The sequence below is a fragment of the Neofelis nebulosa genome, chromosome 3 (assembly GCF_028018385.1).
Source record: "Neofelis nebulosa isolate mNeoNeb1 chromosome 3, mNeoNeb1.pri, whole genome shotgun sequence".
Taxonomy (NCBI): domain Eukaryota; kingdom Metazoa; phylum Chordata; class Mammalia; order Carnivora; family Felidae; genus Neofelis; species Neofelis nebulosa.
In genome coordinates, this window is record NC_080784.1 from 103,846,664 (window position 1) to 103,862,001 (window position 15,338).

At 36.4% G+C, this 15,338-nt stretch overlaps 1 protein-coding gene across 6 annotated transcripts in view; it reads left to right on the plus strand.

Annotated features, from left to right (window-relative positions):
• TRPC3 (transient receptor potential cation channel subfamily C member 3) overlaps positions 1–15,338 on the plus strand; it is a 79,136-nt gene that overhangs the window by 36,560 nt on the left and 27,238 nt on the right. For 2 of the 6 annotated variants that reach the window (XM_058721474.1, XM_058721473.1), the window contains exons 5-11: positions 1,167–1,383; positions 2,767–3,000; positions 5,298–5,562; positions 8,294–8,489; positions 9,801–10,010; positions 11,335–11,382; positions 13,441–13,524. In XM_058721474.1, coding sequence (XP_058577457.1) covers positions 1,167–1,383; positions 2,767–3,000; positions 5,298–5,562; positions 8,294–8,489; positions 9,801–10,010; positions 11,335–11,382; positions 13,441–13,524 — 1,254 coding nt within the window. The remainder of the gene's footprint in view (positions 1–1,166; positions 1,384–2,766; positions 3,001–5,297; positions 5,563–8,293; positions 8,490–9,800; positions 10,011–11,334; positions 11,383–13,440; positions 13,525–15,338) is intronic. The other 4 variants (XM_058721476.1, XM_058721475.1, XM_058721477.1 and 1 more) reach the window with 2 other exon arrangements.

The window sequence follows — 15,338 nt, forward strand, 5'->3', positions numbered from 1 at the left end:
TCTTTGCAGCTGCAGAACAGCACAGCAATATGTAAATGTGGTGTTTATTTTTCTATGTCTAATATGGAAAATATGACATTTGTCTGTCTGCATTCATGTTCAACTCCAGAAATGCTTAACATTCTTCGGTTATTTGTTGACATCAAATTAAGGTTCTGGACATGCAAAAACATTTGTTTGAAGTTGCCGTCTCTTAAATGTGAGCCTTGGTACTTTTTAAGGTCACAGACTGAGTTTGAAAGTTGGTTCTGAGTATGTAGACTAGAGAACTTATTTGATAAATCAACCAAATGTACCTTTTTCTTTGGCTACAGAAGCCCTTGGGACAGGCAGAATTGTTTTTCATTTCTACTAGAACATGGGGCTTGTAAGGACATTATATCACATGGGACTTTAAAGGAGTTACCTTAAAATAATTATGCTCTGAACTTCAGACATGCTTTTGTACTATTTATATGATTTTCCAAACTCAGGGCTGACTTAATTAAGTTAACCTACTTAGAGATTTTAATTATTGTATAACTCCTTCTTATTGAGGTAATAGTACATAAAATATTTATTTGATTCTAATATTATCTGCCTTTTTCATATCATACAAAGTACAAGTCGATTTCAAAAGACTTACAAGTGAGAATGTGAGAACTAAAATTTACTTCTGTAGTAGTAAGGTTTTTAATATTCAAAGGTCTTGTTATGTGCTACAAACACATAATGTTTCAACTATAATGAATGAGTCTCTAAATTCATAATATTTCAATTGTAAAGCAATATAGCATATGCACTACAATTTGGAGTTTCTTTTCCTAGACTCTCAAAACCTAGACATGGATTGTGTGGTCTTTCGTGGAAAAATAAGAATAACCAGCATATGCCTTGTGATTTTCAGAAATGCATCTGTGAATGCAGTGTTACCCCCCAAGATAAATTGGATATTTAGAAACACTGAAGCTTAAAGACTTCTTAAATAATTCTTGGGGGCAGCATTCCCTAAAAGGAGTGATTTTCATAATGTATAGCTCTTCACAAACAGAGGCAGAATTTTGAAGTTATTCTCATTTCATCTGTTTTTCTTTTACCCTGTTTAATAATTTTCGTAAGTAGAAGCTGACATTTCCAAAATAAAAGTCTCGTCTTCGTCTTCTTTCTGTTTGTTTGTTGTACTACAGCTGGGGAAAATTCTGCGAAGCCCTTTCATGAAGTTTGTGGCACATGCTGCTTCTTTCATCATCTTCCTGGGCCTGCTTGTGTTCAATGCCTCAGACAGGTTCGAAGGCATCACCACGCTGCCAAACATCACTGTTATTGACTATCCCAAGCAGATCTTCAGGGTGAAAACCACCCAGTTCACTTGGACTGAGATGCTAATTATGGTCTGGGTTCTTGGTAAGCTTTCTATGTTAGGTATTTTAATTTCTACCAAACATTGTGTCTATATAACAATTGCCTTTTTTTTTGTTTAATGTTTGTTTATTTTTGAGAGAGAGAGAGAGAGAGAGAGAGAACAAGCAGGGGAGGGGCAGGGGGAGGGAGACACAGAATCTGAAGCAGGCTCCAGGCTCTGAGCTGTCAGCACAGAGCCCGACACGGGGCTCAAACTCACAAACTACGAGATCATGACCTGAGCTGAAGTCAGGAGCTTAACCAACTGAGCCACCCAAGTGCCCCGATTGCCTTTTTTATTTAAAATGTTATTGTGCATTATGTGGTGACAACATTCTCATTGTAAGATAAGCAGTAGAACAGAATAATTGAATAATTTGAATACTAAGAGTTATCTCTTACCACTAAATAAAAATTTTTATGACTAACATGAACCCAATTATAAATATATCACGTTTTTAACTTCAGTTATTGAATAAATGTAAATTTTAAAAATCTGACCTGTGATGATCAAATATTTAATTGAAATACTTGTGAGATAATCTAGTAGCCATTAGCTGATGAATAAAAATTTTTTTGCAAAAAAATTTTTTTTTTGGCTTTCATTTCAGAGGTCTTTTTTAGGAGAGTTTCCATTTTCAGAATGCTGGTTACCTCACCTCACAAAAGTTCTTTTTAAAAAATTTTTATTAGTAAAGTGTAGTTGGCATACACTGTTGTATTAGTTTCATGTGTACAACATAGTGAATTAACAAGTCTACATATTACTCTGTGCTCAGCACAATAAACGTAGTCACCATACAATGTTATTACAGTACATCCCCTGTGATGTATTTTTCATCTCCATGGCTTATTTATTTTATAACTAAAATTTTGTACCTCCTACTGCTCTTTATTTCTTCTATCCCTTCACTTACTTCCCCACCACTTTGTTCTCTGTATTCAAGAGCCTTTTTTTTTTCAAGAGCCTTTTCATTGTTGCTGTTCATTTGATTTTTAGATTCCACATGCAAGTGAAATCATATGGTATTTCTCTTTCTCTCACTTATTTCACTTAGTGTACACTTTCTAAGTCTATGTTGTTACAAATCCAACATCTCATTCGTTTTTATGGCTGAGTAATATTCGTGTGTGTGTGTGTGTGTGTGTGTGCGCGCGTGCGCACCATTTCTGATGCTACGTGTAGAATTATGTTTCTCCGAATTCTAATTCTTATTTACTTGAACATTTTTCCTCCATTTAACTTTGTCCAGGGCCTCAGGGTGCCTGATATGGTACCTTATATATGGAGCTTTTTATAGGTGGGGACTGATAGTGGACAAAATAACAGCTTCTCTAAGCTAGTCTAAGCTATAAAATGTAACCTGTACCTTCCATGTGTGACAGGAATGATGTGGTCTGAGTGTAAGGAGCTCTGGCTGGAAGGACCTAGAGAATATATTTTGCAGTTGTGGAATGTGCTGGACTTTGGGATGCTTTCCATCTTCATTGCTGCTTTCACAGCCAGATTTCTAGCTTTCCTTCAGGCAACAAAAGCACAACAGTATGTGGACAGTTATGTCCAAGAGAGTGACCTCAGTGAAGTTACACTTCCACCAGAGATACAATATTTCACTTATGGTAAGTTATTAACTGAAGGGTCCTCTTATGCATCAGGAAGGGTACTGGAACCACATTTTGGAAGGAAATGTCAATAAGAGTATGTTTAATGTGAGATGTGTGTTAAATGTGTATGAACAGAGGAGAAAGCATGAGCTTTAGAACTATACAAAATTGGATTCATATCAAGGCTACGGAGCTCCCTTGCTGTGTATAACTTTGTTCGAGGTAACTTACTTCTCTGTGCCTCAGTTTTCAAACCTATAAAATGAAGGTGTTGCAAAGTGAGAGAAAATTATCTTCAAGCCTAACAACATAAGTACTCCTACATATTCTTAGGATATGAAACTGTCTTCATTAGGGGAAAAAATAGCTTGATAAACTGCATGGGGTGGAAGATGAGTACCTGAGTGCATGGTTTGGAGGAGATAAAATAACAAAAGGCACTAAACTGCTGTACAGGTGGAGTGAAGAAAATTTGGCAGAGGCGGGAAGTAGGAGCTAAAGTGGCATGGGAATGTAAGCTCTGTGGAACAGGCAGAAGTACTGGGGAGGACACCCTGCTCCTCAACACAATATGGAAGGGAATTCATGCCTAACTTCTGTGTATCATGAAGAGCAGGGAGGTCCCAGCTGATATTCAGGGTGCAAGGATACTGATGCCTTCCTTGCCCAGCACAAACCGATGGTAAGCAGTGTTAGCCTTCCCTCCATTGAGGCCAGGCTGGAAAGGTGTGATTAGCAAATTTCCATGTAGTTGCACAATCTTAAATCTGAAAAGAACCTTAGAAATATATTGCCTGGGGGCACCTGGGTCGCTCAGTCAGTTGAGCATCTGACTTCAGCTCAGGTCATGATCTCACAGTTTGTGAGTTCAAGCTCCACATTAGGCTTGCCACTATCAGCCTATCAGCACAGAGCCTGCTTCAGATCCTCTGTTGCCCTCTATCTGCCCCTCTCCTGCTTGTGGTCTCCCCCAAAATAAATAAATATTACAAAAAAATGTATTGCCTAACGCTTATTTTAATGATAAGGAAACTCAGGCACAGAGTTTAAGTGAATTCTGATTGTAAGAGTCACTTTTTATAAGTGTAATTAAGGCTTATATTGTGATAAGTACTAGTGGCATGTTAACATAACTGAAGACGGCTGGGTGCCTGCTCCAAAATGTAAGATGGATGTTTCACACATTGTGAAATTTAAACACATTGTCTTGTTGTCAACAAGCAAAGATTTTTTAATTCCAAGGAGACCAGATCAAATGAGCAAATGATTACCATTTATAATCAAAGAATTAGCTTAAATTGTATCTTGTGTAATATATATCTTGACTATTTCAATAACCTCTTTATTTAGGTTGATTCATGTGTATCTAATGACTATAATCTGGAGGGAAATTAGTGAATTCAGGATTCGCTCCTTACTATGTGTATGATTTTGATCAAGGATTTAGCCTTAAGTCTTGGTTTCTGCATCTCTAAAAAAACGATAATGATAACATCAAATCCGTAGAGTCACTGGAAAGCACAGTGTCTAGTACACATTAAACATTCAATAAACATTAATTTTTGTTGTTGGAAATATCTACAATGTATCCATTCTTCTGGGAGTAACTGTGCACAAAATTAGCGACATATTATTTCATTGAACTTCCAGGGAAATGAGTATCCAACAGTCTGCTGTGAACCTACTAAACGACCTTGAAAGTGGTGGGGTCTTCATTTAGAATCTATATCCAAAATTTTTGCACCTCAATAGCATCTTACCTTTGACAGGAACAAGTAATATTGCTCAGATATCACACTGACAGCACCACTGTGATTCAGTGATATTCTCACTTGTTATAATACAACATTTTATTTGCATAAACTGTTAGATGAACTAATTTCTCCATGAAATATGGAAAATAAGTTTTGTGCCAACTGAGGCTACAGGGTGACAAAATAGCTGGTCCATATATGAGAAGACAGATTAGTCAAGTCCGTTGTTTTGTCATTCTGGACACAGTCTGTGTCTAATGAAGGGTTTTAACTTCTTTCTTTATCTTTTGCACTTGACTCTGTTTCTACTCAATGTGGAGCAGGTTTAGTATCTTCATAATCATGTTTATTCGATTAAAAGACTCCATGTGGGTGTAGAATTCATATGCTTCTGGTTTAAACATAAAAATAATGCCCAGACAGTTAATTAAATCTAGAGTAGTTTCAACTGAGATAAAAACCACCTTCCTACAAAATAGATCCTATTTAAGGTATTTATTTTGTAGATTGCAATGAAAAAAAGTCCCATTTCTGATATCTCTCTCTCTCTTTTTCTAGCCAGAGATAAATGGCTCCCTTCTGACCCTCAGATCATATCTGAAGGCCTCTACGCCATTGCTGTTGTGCTCAGTTTCTCTCGGATCGCATATATCCTCCCTGCAAATGAGAGCTTTGGCCCCTTACAGATCTCTCTTGGAAGGACTGTGAAGGATATATTCAAGTTCATGGTCCTCTTTATTATGGTGTTTCTTGCCTTTATGATTGGCATGTTCATACTTTATTCTTACTACCTTGGGGCTAAAGTAAATGCTGCTTTTACCACGTAAGTAAAACATCTTCAAAAAAGGTTTGATGAGGAAAATTTCTAACAAATCTAGATGAATCAAACACACCACAAATTCAATAATCATAATAAAGATGTTTTTAAGAGCAAAACTATCCATTGAAAAACAATGCTTATGCATGATTACATTGCCCTAAAGGCTCATTTCTTTGAGTTTAGTAAGGGACCACAGAACAGAATCAAAATTTGGAAAAATCCTAGATGAAGCTGACTATTTTAAGAGAATTGGACAGCAGATTTTTAAGACTGGACATCTATTACATTATATGACATTAAATTTAGTTTCAGTAATTTGTAGTCATTACTATTCAAAAAAGAAAGCACTGGCCTTTATTTTAATGTATCATTAATCAGTACAAAGGAGTTGAGTAAGAAGAAATTACAGCTAAATGTTGTACAACTCACTAGTATCACTTCCTTCCTGTGGTCACACTTGTTTCTACATTGGAGACTCACCTTGCCTGTGAAGTCTTCCTTGATTAAACTTCCTTAGTCATTGTCCCTTTAAGTTTCCTCAGCAGAGAGACATCCAGTTGTGAGATCCCCTAACCCTGCATGTGGGTCCTCCCTTTGTACTGTAGTCCTTCAAGGTAGGGAGATCATTAGTCCTCCCTGTCTCCCTTTGTATCCTGTAATGCCACAGCTAGAAAGAATCTAGACCTTCAATAAGTTCCCTGTAGACTTAAATAGAACATCAAGCCCTTCCAGACATCTAAATTGTTTGGAAATGATTTTTTCACATAGTTAATACGGAGCAAGTCTTGGGGGTAGAAGAGAAAGGAAACTCACTTTATTGTAATGAAAAAAAAATTCTGTTTGAACCCAGTAGGGGAGGGATGGAGATATCCTACACATAGTGCCACCCCTGTGAGCCTTTAAGAACTCATTTCTACAACACATTGTCTTCACTGTTTTGTGTGAACACATGGCAACTTGATATAGTGGAAGGATTCTAGGCTAGCAATCAGGCAGACCTGGATATGGATGCATTATCTCTGCTATTTTCTAGCTGCGGCCTTTGGTTAAGTTACTCAGCACTCCTCTGCGTTAGTTCCCTTATTTTTAAAATAAACACAATAAGGTTTGAACCGGGTTATTGTGAGGATTATGTAAGGTCATTTATTTGAAGCCTCTTGCCCAAGGTAAGAGCTCAGGCACTGCCGTGTCCTCTCCTGTTTTACTGTCTGCCTCCTCCCACACATACGTGTTCACAGGAATCGATATTCTTGAAGTTAGAGGAGAGAAGGTTTGCAACAAGAGCAAGAGGAAGGAGTCAGAATTTGGGGACACTGTTAAAGTAATGGTGGGAACAAAGAGGTAATAGTTTTTCTCAGTCTCCTGCTACCATCTATGCTATAAAATCACACAATGAACTGTTTTGTAATAGACACCAACTATATAGAAATAGGAATCTTTCTATTCAACCTCATAAGGGTGTGGCACAATTTCTAGAACATGATAGGTGTTCCATCAATATTTGTTGAATGATGGCATGAGTAAATAAACTAGTGCTAAAACCTATAAATCTATGGAATTGTTGTTTAGAATCTGTTACAACAAATCAAAACCAGCACTGTTTCCATAAGTCTTTTTTTGGAAAAAGGACTTACTTTTGAACCTTCCTTTGTAATGGAATTCTACATGTGTAATCGTTTAAGGATTATTTTTGTGGTTCACGTATCAGTGAATACAACTTGGTTATATGCCAAAAGCAGCCAAATTCGGTTGGCAAAATTCATTTAAAGGATAAAAGTAGGTGATTAGTCAGGTGAGGGCCTAAGTGTTATTTGCTGTTATGGAAGAATCAGGGAGTAGATTATATAAATGAAAAGAACAGGAATCTTGCAATCTGTTCCCTCCTATTCATTTGCAGTTAAATGTAACTTTTAGGTAATATATTCTTGTGGCAAAAAAATTCATAGAGTGGTATCTACAGTGAAAATCATGCCCCCTTTTTTACCCTTGGGCCCCAATCTCTCATATCTCCTTAGTTCACAGAGGCAATGGTTTCTTTTGGATACTTTCAGAGATATTTTATATATAAACAAGAATATAAGTATTTGTAAACTCCTCCTTTTTAGTCAAATTGTAGACCATTTCATACTTGCTGTATCTTATTTTTCAGTACTTCTGAGATACCATTTTATATAAACACATGAAGACAGATGTGTCTCATTTTCCCAGTGGCTACATAGGAATCCATTATATAGATGGAATTATTTACCAACTCCCCTACTGATAGATATTTAGGTTGTTTTCATTCTTCCCTACTACTACAGTGCAGGGAATATGTTTGTACATATTTTTTTTGAAGTGAGTATATCATCTTAATCCTGACCTTGTTCTACTCCAGAAAACCTGATTTAAAGGTCTAAATGACCTATAAAATCAAACCCCAAATTTCCATCCTTTAGGAGAAAGGAATGGGTATTGTGGCATGACTTTACCTTTCCCCTGCTGAGTTCAGGGAGTTTTCACTTGAAGATAATTTACAGAAAAGGTAGGCATTGGCAACATCTAATCATAAACCCCTGAAGGAACAATTTCTGTTAAATACTATAATAAAATAATTATACTCAGAGTTTGTTGTGATGATATTTAATGATGGCATTTTACATCTTTACAGTATTCAAACCCTAACTTGTTTTTCTTTTGATTTTAATACTGAAAACTGTTAATTTATTTACTGTGTACCTTATTCTTTCAACAGTGTAGAAGAAAGTTTCAAGACACTGTTTTGGTCAATATTTGGGTTGTCTGAAGTCACTTCTGTTGTGCTCAAATACGATCACAAATTCATAGAGAATATTGGCTACGTTCTGTATGGAATATACAATGTAACTATGGTGGTCGTTTTACTCAACATGTTAATTGCTATGATTAATAGCTCATATCAAGAAATTGAGGTAAACCTGCTTTCTATCCATGATATCTGTTCTTGCCATCTCACTCTAATAATATCCTCCATCTGTTTTTGTGCCCTTTGGTGGATGTCCAGTTCATGTCAATAAAGAGGCTTATACCTAAGCAGAAGGAGCCTGGACATTTCCCTGTGTTTCCCTCCTGGATAGATAGTCTCACAGGCTCTAGTGTCTTCTAGGAGCGCAGCAGGGGTCCCCATGAATTTGCCATCATGCTGCCTCCTCTTAGAGTATATTTCAGAAGTTTTGAAATTAATGGCTAGAAGAAGTACTGACTATAGGGAAATTATTCTTTCCTAGGTTAGCTGGCCAACCATCTGAAAGATCCTAGTAGAGGAATTACTAGATGTCTGGCAAACATCAGTGATGTCCTGTATCCAGCCAGAATTTTTAGTATTATAGAAGTCATTTTAGTTCATGTTTTGGATTGCTCTTGCTTTGGTGCCTTCCTTCATCATTGTATGTATGTTTTCCTACATCCTTCCGGTTCGTATTCAGTATCTCTTTAGTATTTTGCTATTTGTTAAACCTCCAAGTCTCTGTGTGTGTTTTAGAAAACACATAGATTCTCAAAGCAGAAGTTAGGTCCCCCAGAAATGGAAACTGTGGCACTCTGAATAACTGCTTGAGTGTGGTAATGGCAGGGTGAAATGAACAAGCCAACTTCTTCCACCTTTGAACTTCCTCCTCTTCATTTTTCTCTCCATCACTCTGGGCTGTTACTGAGGATAAAAAGAGATACAAGACAAGAATAGTCCACCGAGGGCCTTATGTGACATTTGAGGACAGATGGCAGACACGACATCCAAAGTGCAATTCGTCTGAGTGCTATTCTTTTCCCTTTGCTCTAAAGTATAATATGGTGTATCTATGGCCTGCCTTGGATGGGTCTAGATGAGGAGGGAGGGAGGGTGGGTAAAGACTGATGAAGTACCATTGATTATGAGGAATTGGCAGAGGTGGGGAAGAAGGGAGGAGTTAATGTTTTCATCCTTCCTTGACCCTGAATTTTTCTTGCATTTTTGCTTTGTTTTTGGCTGGGGGGTGGGACACTATGGTTAAATTTCAGGTGTTACAAGCATATGGAAGAGAAAAATTAAAAAGATGAGTATCATGAAAACAATACTAAGAATATTATATAGGCCAATAGAAGTTATATGCAGATAAATGTATATAAGTGACTTATCTATTTCAAAAGCATAATTTAGGTTCATTGTATGATCCTACTGGAATCAATTACTAGAATATTTAGTTTTTAAAATGAGACATTGTTTCTTTTCTATTTTTGTGATACAGGATGACAGTGACGTAGAATGGAAGTTTGCCCGTTCAAAACTTTGGTTATCTTATTTTGATGATGGAAAAACATTACCTCCACCCTTCAGTCTAGTTCCTAGTCCAAAGTCATTTGTTTATTTCGTCATGAGGATCATTAACTTCTCTAAATGCAGAAGGAGCCGGCTACAGAAGGATATAGAAATGGGAATGGGTAACTCCAAGTCCAGGGTACGTATCAAAAACTTACCAAGACATTGCAATGAATGTTTTGTCTTTCTCCTTGTCTTTTGATGTTTGTTCGGTAATTTTTATGTATGAACTTAGAAGATGTTGAAAGTTACTATCCATTCCATAGTCTTTCATAGACTAACACTTAATATCTTCACAATGTTTCAAGAAGTCACTTAGTCTATGCGTTACTTCTGGTCAGAATTTCATGCAAAGTGCCAGATTAAAAACAAACAAAAACACTTTTTTAACTTGTTAAAAGTAAACAGGAAAGTTATTGTTAGAAAACACTTTGTATTTTTGTGTTCCATCCTTCTCAATTGTTATTTTGAAGTTAAAGAATTTTAACTTCACATTTTCCTCTTGGCTGCATATATAGTTTGCCACCACCATATTCTTCTTATTTGTAGAAACTCTTTATCGAGCTAAGTAACCTTTTTCTTTAATATCATAAAATCAACACAGGCCTAAGAGCATCCTCAAATATTCCATTTGATATTTCATAAATACCATTTTTATAAATAATCAAGAATGGTTTGTCCCAAAGTTTTCCTGGGTAAGTCATACTTTGATTTTAGTTTGAGTCATACTTTGATTTTAACAAAGATGAGTTTTATGACAATACTTTATTATGAATTTAATTTGCAGAGATAGAACTGGTATAGGACACAGGAGGAGATGAGTAGACCTCAGATAATAAGGAAGCAAGACATAACAGGAATAAATGTGTGGAGTTACTTATGCTAGTAACTAATTTTTGCCTAAAGTTGTGAAAATGATCTGTTCTTGTCATACCTTGGGAGCCCACAAAATAGCAATGTTACTCTGTAAAGTACAGACCTTTCTGAGCAGAGGTGGATAAGTTTTGTCAGTTGAAGTTGAGAAAAAAGACTAGATTATTGCAATTTAATTTCTTTCTTTAAAAAAAAAGTGTGTATTTCCAAGATTTTTAGTACCCTGGCATCTTATTCCTTAGGAAGGTGGCCTTTTAAACCTTTTTAAATTTGACTTGGACATGGGCTCTTAAGGCTATTATGTTCCAAGGCATTGATTTGGCTGTGTCATCCTATGATTTCAAATAGTACCTCATATGTACACAGCGAGAAGGAGTACAATGTAAAGAATAGAGCCTCCATGTCAGACTAGGATTTGTATTCTGGTGCTTATGGCTTATTTTCAAGTAACATGGATAAGTCATTTCATCACTCTGAGCCTTAGTTGTCTCATCTGAAAGAGAGAAAACTTGGTAGGATTAATGTAAGGATGATATGAGATGTACAAAGTTCCAGCCTCAACAAATATCAGTGCCCTTCCTCATTCACAGTTTACAAAGTGCTTTGCTGTACATTTGAACCTCATGCAACACTGTGAGGTAGGTATTATTATTATTCCCATTTTATAGATAAGACAACTGAAACCATTAAAGTAGCGTACTTACACAAGGTCAGGGGAGCTAGCTGGCCTGTGTGGAGTAGGTGTGAAATCCAAGTTTTCCAGCCTCAGATGCCTCGCTCTTTCTACTGCACATGGCTGCCTTATACCCAGCACCTACTGCTATGGCTTGGTTACTGGCCCATTTCCTCCCCATGGGCTGTTCCTTCAGAGACAGGGTGGCTAGTCTCTTAAATGGGCCAGGCTCTAATTGCCATCCTGGGCAACTCCCTACACTACTGAAATTGACTTTGCTTTGAGGGTGCTTTGTTTCTCTGGGAATTTATTAACTGAAGCTTTATTATTCAAAACCGGAAGCCTCTGGAGAGCGTGGGAACTCACAGCTCTTGCACTCACACCTTAAAGTTTTCTTTCTGTAGGCAACTGATTTCACGGACTCCATTCTTAAGAGTATCATAATGAAGAGGAGAAATACTGTCAGGGGAAGAAGAGCACATTCAGATGACTGTCTTGTGGCTACCTATACCTCTGTAAAGGAAATGCAGCTTGCTCAAATGCATGTGAGGGGAGCAGAAGTGCTCTATTTATGGTGTCCTCTTCTGCCTGTATTACACCATTGGCAGGAAGAACAGCTTTTTTCAGAGAGGTGGCTGGAAATAGAAAAAAAGTTGAGCACTGATCTCTCAGAAGCCATGAGCCATGGCTTCCCAATCTCCCCATATCTAGTTAACAACTGCCATTTTAATTTTATTTTTTAAATTGTGCATGGAGATGTTTAAATCTCTTTAATATTATTTGTCTTATAAATATTAATAAATACTCTCTGCATACTGAATTTGGTAAAAATTTGGAGAAATTATATGTCTCTGTTTTTCTCTTTTTAGAAGAGAGGAAGGAGCCTCAAGAAATCTTACGCGCTAACCTGTAAAACTAACCTCAGTCAACAATCAGATACTGACCTCTAGTGGCAAATAGAAGAATTAATTTTATTAGCTAAGGTTTTCTGTTGGCAAGATTGTGCCACTTCCTCTTAGCATCCCACACATAGGATCCTCAGTAATGATCATGAAAGTCAGGTGGTGGGGTGAATACATATTTTCGCATAGGTGGTCCTGCCTTTGAATCATACTGTATTGGTAGCAGCTTGCCCAAAAGTAAGAGGCAGGCCCTGCTCACATACATAAAAAGTAGCTAGTAACAGTGTGCTTCTCTTACTGTCTCTTTCTACCCACTCTAAAGTTAAACTCTAAAGAGAGAGCAAGAAAAAAAATTTCTTTAAGCCCAATTATCTTGAAAGTTATGAATCTTGCTCAGTATAAGGCCAAGATACCTAGAAATACATGTTATTTTGGCTCATATTTCAGGGTTACAAAATACCAAATGATACCATTTGAACTTGTAGTGTGTTCCTGTCCGAGTGTAGGAGAGGAATACAGGCTCAGGAGCAGACAGTTCCTTCTATGCATCCTTACCTTCTAGATGCTGTGAATACATTTTGATTAAGCACACAAGTCCTCAGGGACAATTACATTTAGTATGAGCCAACTTTTAAAAATATTTTCAGTTAAGGGGCGCCTGGGTGGCGCAGTCGGTTAAGCGTCCGACTTCAGCCAGGTCACGATCTCGCGGTCCGTGAGTTCGAGCCCCGCGTCAGGCTCTGGGCTGATGGCTCGGAGCCTGGAGCCTGTTTCCGATTCTGTGTCTCCCTCTCTCTCTGCCCCTCCCCCGTTCATGCTCTGTCTCTCTCTGTCCCAAAAATAAATAAAAAACGTTGAAAAAAAATTAAAAAAAAAATGTTTTCAGTTAAGCAGTTCTGTTGCAGTGCACATTATAAACATTTTGATAAATGTGAGTTATGTTGCTGCATTCATTTTTACCTTTGAAAATCTATTAAATCACTGATACAACTCCACATCCACAAAGTTTTCCTTGGGAATGTTGACTCCAGAAATGTTATCAATGAGAATATAGTAGATTATATTTTTGACTTACAAATGAATGTATTCTAATTTACTAGGTTAATTGTATTTTTTCCTAGTTAAACCTCTTCACTCAGTCTAACTCAAGAGTTTTTGAATCACACAGTTTTAACAGCATTCTCAACCAGCCAACACGTTATCAGGTAAGCATTCAGTAGACATATCTTTTTATCCGTATGTAATTCCTTGTGTGTGTGTGTGTGTGTGTGTGTGTGTGTGTGTGTGTGTGTGTAGTGAGTAGAATTATATTCTTCGGATATACTATGAGGATAGAACAGAACAGGGAAAAAATAGTATGTTAGTAGGAGGGGACTTTAGAAATCAAAGTCCCACATCCTTCATTTTTTTGGTTGAGGAAGAAGAGGTCCTTTGTGATATTAAAAGCAAAGTGTTGCCACACCTTCCAAAGAACATCCTCAAATACCTTGAGCTGGGGAAGCAGTGGGAGATATGGTATATTAGGAAGATAATGCTTTCACAGTATGGAAACCTGATACATTTCTCTAGGTAATCCATTTTTCCAATGGATTCTTAGGCTATACTGTTCCATTAGTGCTACTTTAAAATATCTTTTGCATTTTGACATTAGATGTGACATTTGAACACTATTTTCCAACTTAGATGAGGTTGTAGCTTTTATTTTCCATCTGGCTGATCATTTTGACTAACAAATCTGTAGATTTCTGATGAAATCTAAAGATCACAAGATCACAAGAATGAAGATCCAGGAATTTGTAATGTATGGTTATGTCACTTAATGGGTACAGTGCTCTTTGTACACTCGTCTTGGAAGCAGCAAATCCTGCAAATTGCTTGGCACACTGATTGTCAAAGTCTTACTTTTTAATGGCTACATTATATTCCATTTATATGGTTATATTTACATTTAATATATCAGTCTTCTACCGATAGAAATAGAGGGTATTGCCAATATTTAGCTATTATAAGCAACACTGCAGTAAGTAACCTCGTATATATGACATTTGAAACATGCACAACCGTATAGAATTGTCTGGTTAAAGTGTATATAGGCATTTTAATATTTTAGCTATTATCAAACTGATTTTGATGGAACTTGTACCAATTTATAGTCTTAACGATAAATGTGTGAAAGAGCCCATTTCCTCCTTCATGCACTAACAGCGTGTTACCAAAGGTTTTTTATCTTTGTCAAATAGATGGGTGAATATGGTATCACAGTGTAGTCTTCCTTGGCATTCTTTGTAATGAATGAACTTGACCATCTTTTAATATTTAGTATTCCACACGTTTACTTTTCTTGATGGGTTTTTTGTTATAAAGAGGAATTCATTTATGAAATATTTGAAGAATTAAGAATTCTTTTAAAATTAGTCCTTTGCCTGTGATACAAGTTGAGAATTTTTTTCTGTTTGTTGTATATATTTTTAGTATTTTCACCCAACTTTATGATTTTTGTATCGTCAACTCTACAAACTTTCTATCGCTTTAGATTTTGTGACCTGTTTAGGAAGATCTTCCCCCACGTAAGAATACTTGAGAAATTTTTTACACATATTTTCTTTAGTACTTTTATGGTTTTACTTTTCAGATGAAAATATATGATCCATATAGAATATATTTTGATGCAATGTGTGGGGTGGAGATCCAAATTTATTCATTTTCCAGATGATTATATAGTTGGATGTGTTGAATAAATATCTTTTTATTGACTTGAAATGTCACCTTTATCACTTACTAAATTTCTTTATCTACTTAGATTTATTTCTAGGATTTCCATATGTTGTAGAACCACACTGTTTTAATTATTATAGTTTATAACAAAAGTTAAATAAAATATACAGACACAGACACACACATACATATGTCCTTACTTCAGGACTCTTATTTTACATAATATCCTGGCTATTCTTTCTTGTTTCTATTTCTGTTTGAACTTTAGAGTCAGCTTGTGTAGGTAGTAAAATATTCTGTTCTT